Source organism: Austrofundulus limnaeus, unplaced genomic scaffold, assembly GCF_001266775.1.
Source record: "Austrofundulus limnaeus strain Quisiro unplaced genomic scaffold, Austrofundulus_limnaeus-1.0 Scaffold866, whole genome shotgun sequence".
NCBI classification, from domain to species: Eukaryota; Metazoa; Chordata; class Actinopteri; order Cyprinodontiformes; family Rivulidae; genus Austrofundulus; species Austrofundulus limnaeus.
The window spans coordinates 105727-111981 of NW_013953268.1; the positions used below are offsets into that span (position 1 = coordinate 105727).

Sequence of the window (6255 nt, forward strand, 5' to 3'; positions counted from 1 at the left end):
CCACGTCATCATTTAGCCAGAATGCATTGCATGTAAATAAAATGGCTCCGTCCGTGTTAAAACATATTTTTAAAAAATTACAAAACTAAACAGCCTACAGTATTTTACAGTCTTTATTTTACAGTTAGTATAAATGTTTATCAAATAAAGTCTAATGTTACAACTAATCGTGGATCCCTTTAATCGTTTAGATAAACAGATATTAGGTTACAAAACTGAGTACACCCCTCACATTTTTGTAAATATTTTATTATATCTTTTCATGGGACAACACTGATGACATGACACTTTGCTATACAAGCTGCACACTGACTACTTGACTTTGTGTCAGTGTGTATTTGCTGTCCCCTCAAAATAACAAAACTCACAGCCATTAATGTGTAAACCTCTTGCAACGGAAGTGAGGGGTGTACACACATTTATGAGATAGCTACTACCACACCAAGGTTTGCACCGAGAGTCCTTCTCGACACATATTGTGAGATCACACATAACGTCATTCACAAGGTTTGACCAACACAACTTGAATTATGTTTAAAACTGTCATGAAAGTTGGGAATCAATATGAATTCTTTCAAGGAATGCTAGGCTTTTAATTTGATATCTGTTTCCTCATTTTCATTGGCCGGATTAATAAATTAAATTTCATCTCTGCTGATAATGGTTCGTTTAAGGATATCGTAGATGTGTCAGGAAGTTTACATTTTATCACACCCAACAGTGTTTATGCTGAAGGTGTTAGTGAACCATGAAACTAAAGTATTCATTGAAGCTGAGCACATCTACTTTCCACCACTGCAGCAGTGCAGCCAGGCTCGTTTTCTGCAGAGTACAGTGTGTAAACAAATACGCTGAGATGTGCTGAAACTGAAAACATAAGAGGGTTTTTCAGAGACCTCAAATCAAAAGAGGAGCACTTGTGTCCAACCTAGAGAGTGGAAAAACACAAGTGTCTTCAAAGCTCTGACGTCAGAATTACTCGTGTTGCTCAACAACATCGCTGAATTATTATTTGCTCTTTTATGACTCTGATAACATTTAGAGAAAGTGTGTTTTTATCTGGGAGGTTTGGCAGATTAGTCATGGGAAAACAAAGTATCTCATCTAAAAGGTTTCAGTTAAGATAACTGTAACCTCTGATGAACAACACATGACATTATAAAGCATTCATACAATTTAGAACTTTTTTTTCTTCTGTATGTTTTTCTGCAACTAATTCGTTCAGCAATTTTTGTGCTATTTCAACAGTTCATATATCAAAACATTCAGCTCCTTCAAGACTCTCCGGCTATGACTTTTGGTATTTTAGCAATTTATACTTTTTGAGATATTTAGCTTTTTCTGCCATGTTTTTCCCCACTGAAAATGAAAGAAATGGGCTTTAACATCTTTAAAACCCTTCTTAATGTTCATAAATCTTTACTGAACTTGTTCTGGTCCTGCTTTGCTAATTTCAGCTTCTTTTGGCTTCTATTTTGCTGATTTTAGTTGTTTTCTGCCATATTAGCTATCATTTTTGACCTGTTATTCTTCTGCTAATTTCAGTTTTTTTGTGCTTCTTTTAGCTGATTTCTGTGTTTTTAGCTACTTTTTATCTAATTTGAGCTTTTTTTAAGCTAAACTCACCTTTTTGTGATAAATTCAGCTTCTTAGTGCTTTAAGAAGCAAATGTGCTCTTCCTGTTTCTTTGGACTATTTTCAGCTACTTTTTTTTAGCTATTTTTAGGCTACTTATGCTTTCTGTTTTGGTATTCAGCAAACATTTTTCAACATTAAGTGTTCGTGTTGCATTTTTGCAGGAAATGCAAATTCTCTAGTTATATGAAAACTGACCCAAACTGCAGAAACAGTATGTGGAAGGAGGTCCTTTAGATGAATCGATATTTTTACAGAGCAGCAGGCTGCTACTTTCTCCTCTAATTCCTTAGAAAGAAATAAGGTTATTGATTATTTGCACATTCCTTTTTTACCAAAAGTTTAAAATCATTTCAGTCTAGCAAATAATTTGGTTAGTTTAAGTTAGGTTAGGTTAGGTTAGGTTAGGTTAGGTTAGGGTTAGTTAATAACAGATGTGTTCAGACAGCTTAAATCAGATGTGAAGGTATTAACGTAATGTTGTTGTTTTTGATAGTTTTATATGTAAATAAGGAGCAGGTTTTTAAGCTGTCAGTCACAGGAGCTGAAACATGATGTAAATGATTAAATTTGCTCATGAACACTGTCATGGAGCTGTAGTAAACAACTGATTGTTGTGCTGTTAAAAAGTCTTTTGTCACTTGTCTTTGTTAGATGTATGCTGACTGCCTGAGCCTTTAAGACTAAACTCTGGGTTTAGAGGATGCATGGTGCCTGTCAGGATGAACTCTGGGTTTAGAGGATGCATGGTGCCTGTCAGGATGAACTCTGGGTTTAGAGGATACATGGTGCCTGTCAGGATGAACTCTGGGTTTATAGTATTGTAGTGGTGCCTGTCAGGATGAACTCTGGGCTTCATTAACCCACAGCTCGTCCTTCACAGAAACCAAGATGGCGGCCTCCGCGGTCAGGACTCTGGGCTTTAGCTTGGGCAGAAACCTCCGAGAGATCCGCCTCCACCTCTGCCAGACCTCCGCGGCCAGCAAGGGGGCCAGGTGAGGGGCCAGCCGTGGTCCGGGGTGGTGATTTATCCGGTTATACCGAGAAGAGGTGACCGGAACCGGGAGGGAGGACAGGAGGCTAACAGCTACCTGCTGCTGCAGATAAAACTCATTTAAACTGTTTTCATTAATTTATTAAACCCTGTAGGTTTCTGAGACATAAAACATTATTTCATGAAACTTTATTAGAGTCTAAAGGTTAAAGTAAAATTCTTACAAGTCTGATAAACTGTTTCTGTCCTGTAAACACTGGTGGATGACTTCAGACATTAAAATGAAGAATACCAGTTAAACCAGTCAAAAACATGTTTATAATGACATCACACGTCAACCTGCAGGTTGTTCATCAAACACTGAACCAGAGAAAAGCCCAGCACACAGTGGTCCTCAGGAGCAGTGTGGCTGGCTGATAAACATATAATCTGCATCATTTACATGGAATCTGGAAATGATCTACATATAATTATAATCTATATATAATCTGCATTTAATCTACATAATCTACATATAATTATTAATAACCTGCATATAGTCTATAAGTAATTTATACATAGTTAAAATCTATATATAATCTGCATATAATCTATAAATAATCTGCATATAATCTATAAATAATCTGTATAAATTACATGGAATCTGGAAATGATCTACATATAATTATAAATAAGCTGTATATAATCTGTGTTTAATCTACATAATCTACATATAATNTTTCTGTAAGATTTGTTGGACAACTTTTAGTTGACTCAGACTATAAATCTTGTCTAAAACTGGCATAGTTTAATTTTTTTTGCTAAACACCTTGTTACACATCAACAGGTAAAAACTCTGATAAACTTAAAACTTGAACTTAAAAAAGTTAGCTTTAGCTAGTTGAATTGATATGCTAATGTTAGCTTGCTCCAGACTGGTTATTTGAGTTGCCGTTCATTTTAAATTGTTTATAGGTATTCAGATGTTCTTCTGCAATTAACTTTGTGTTTTGTATTAAATCTCCTATTTTGTTGACTGCAAATGTCAAATGTTTAATAAACATAACCGTTAAGAAAAATTCACATACATTTTGCAACGTCACGCGACATAGTACTTAACATTTTTCATGTCCAGTTTTTCCTGTCTGTTTGGCATTAATCATCTGGTGGTACAACAGACAAAACACACCGTTTTGGTAATTATATAACCTCTCTGCTTTAGCAGATTGTCAACACATTCTTACTCTTCATCCTCTAATGTCATCCTATCACCACCTGTAGTCAGGACCAAGTTTCCATCTTCATTTGAAGAAAACATTACAAACTCCTGTCTTGGCCTCAGTCTTTTATGCTGTGGCTTCTCTCTGGAGTCCTGGCACAACAAGTGGCCTGGGACAGTGTGGTGGGTGGCAGAGAGATGTCTTCTGTCCCTCACCCTGAAATCAAAGATTTCTCAGACGACCTGTCATCATTCATCTGGCGAGATGAAAACCGAAAGGTGTTCTTTCCAGGAATAGCAGCCACTGTGCTCGAGCCCCGGGTACATACCAGCTTTGACGTTTTAGTTCAGCCACACACAGGCATGCTTGTGTCGTTAGTAAAGACATCATTACAGCCAAGTTCACTTTTGAAAGCCTTTCAGGTGGCTCTAAATAAAATTGAGAGCAGAACTCAGTCAGGTCATCTGTGGGGATACTGCTCTCTGAGCATTTCTCCTGCTCATGTTTCTGGATCACATTCCACAGAACTTATCTGCACAATGCAGCATTAGTCATGAGCTGCTCTCTTTTGGCATGTGGCTGACGGGGCGACTCCAAGCATGTGTTGTTTTACCTTTAATATGTCGTGAGTTACAATGCGTGTACGTGCATACATAATAATAAGCATACATTAATTTGTACTCTGCTGGTATTTTCTTTTCCAGACTCAAAACCTGAAACCCCACAGGAACCTAAAAATGACGGTAAGAGGATATAACTGTGTATTTGTTTAAACATGATCCTGTTTGTCAACATATAAAACTAAACTTTGTAATGCTGTGCTTTCCAGGAAGCATGTATCTGCTGGACACTCCCACAGTAATGGGGATCGCTTTTGCAGCCTTCGTCATCGGGGTTCTGCTGACTGGAGCCCTGTGGTTCATCTACTCACACACAGGTAGGTCCTTCACCTGTTGCTTCAGAGTGCCTTTCAGCGATACTGAAGCAGAGGAATGTCCCAGTGTTTCAGGCCAAACATCCTGTGGCTGATAGAGGCTGGTTCATAATAACATATCGCCTCTTTTACTGTAAATATATCCTGTTGGTCAGCAGCAAGGGCTCTTCTCTTTCCTGTCTTTGAAAGTTTCTTGAGCTGCAAATGGTCAGCAAATATTTGCAGCACAATGGCTGGAGATGAGTTGGAAATCCCCCTCGTTGGGTTTAGAGGGTGCTCACAGGAAAAGACACACAATCTGTCCATTAGATGCCAAGACCTTCTCCATCTTCCCCGGCCCTCGCTGACCCCTGAGAGGAAGTGTGCTCCCAGCCGCCCACTAAGTTCACTGGTGCATAGAGCTGCCCTGTTCTGTTAGCCTTTGACTGTTGACCTGCTGCACCGTGGCAAATATGTTCTTCAAGGACATCGATCATACAGAGAACGTTCGGAGCAATCCAAGTGTGAAGTTTAAGTTTCTAAGTGGGAAAAGACCTCACTGTTTGACAGAGTTAAATGATGGCATTAAACAAGCGTGTAACTGAGCAAATATCCAGGCACATATCAAAATGATTAGAGCACAAAAAGTCTTCTAGTTCTGCTTTGTCACATTTGTAAGTGTTTTCTGGGCAGGATGTCCTGCAGAAGTAAGAATCAGCTGTAATATGTTAAGGCCTTATCTTTAACCAAATATTTTCTTTGGCTTGTCTTTAAAAATCCACTTTATATCAGCTTTGTGGATTTCCAAGTTAGTGACCAATGAAGAAACACAATACTTCTAACTGGCTGGTTGTCCAAAGGTAGGAGATATCAGATCTGAACACGTGTTAAAAAAGGTAGATATGGAACAATATGCACGGCCGGGCTTGGACTTGAAAAGGCACGTTTCTGTTGATTTTAGGAAAACGGGCCTTACGGTGCTTCACATGGTTGTTAAGCTGTGTTGGCTGAAATTGCCTTATACGGCAGCTTTGCACTAAACTCCAAGAATGCAGATTACACTAAACAACAACCCAAAATATCACTTCAGAGTGTATTTTAAAACTGGTGTCCAGAGATCTGAAATAAGAAAACAATTTGGATTTATTCCCCTGACATTTAAAGACCTTTTATATTTTGTTTCCCTTTTAGTTTGAAGTATTAAGGCTGCGGCTACAGAAACATTGACGCACCTTATTACTATCGTGGTAAAAACTTTTGTTGTGGATCTCGGTGTGTAGCTTTTGAATAAAACCAATTAAAACACCCAAACCTGCAGTCCTTATAATAGTGTGTTATGACCTTTGATATCATCGGTATGTTGCACCATGTAGACAAACGTTTTATAAAAACCTCTGTGTACTTCACAGACGAAACATCGTTCAAAGTTTTATCTGGTCACAGAAAGAAGGACTTTACATATCTGAAATGGCAGATTGATATTTTTTATAGCGTTTAATAAATCAAAGTTTAGG

The 6255-nt window shown here is 38.1% G+C and overlaps 1 protein-coding gene across 1 annotated transcript in view; it reads left to right on the forward strand.

Moving 5' to 3' along the window:
- The first annotated feature begins 2421 nt into the window (after window positions 1-2421).
- Window positions 2422-6255, forward strand: part of ndufa2 (NADH:ubiquinone oxidoreductase subunit A2) — a 5318-nt gene continuing 1484 nt past the window's right edge. Inside the window, exon 1 of the mRNA XM_014029189.1 lies at window positions 2422-2630. Within this exon, the coding sequence (XP_013884643.1) occupies window positions 2527-2630 (104 nt within the window). The 5' untranslated portion in view covers window positions 2422-2526. The remainder of the gene's footprint in view (window positions 2631-6255) is intronic.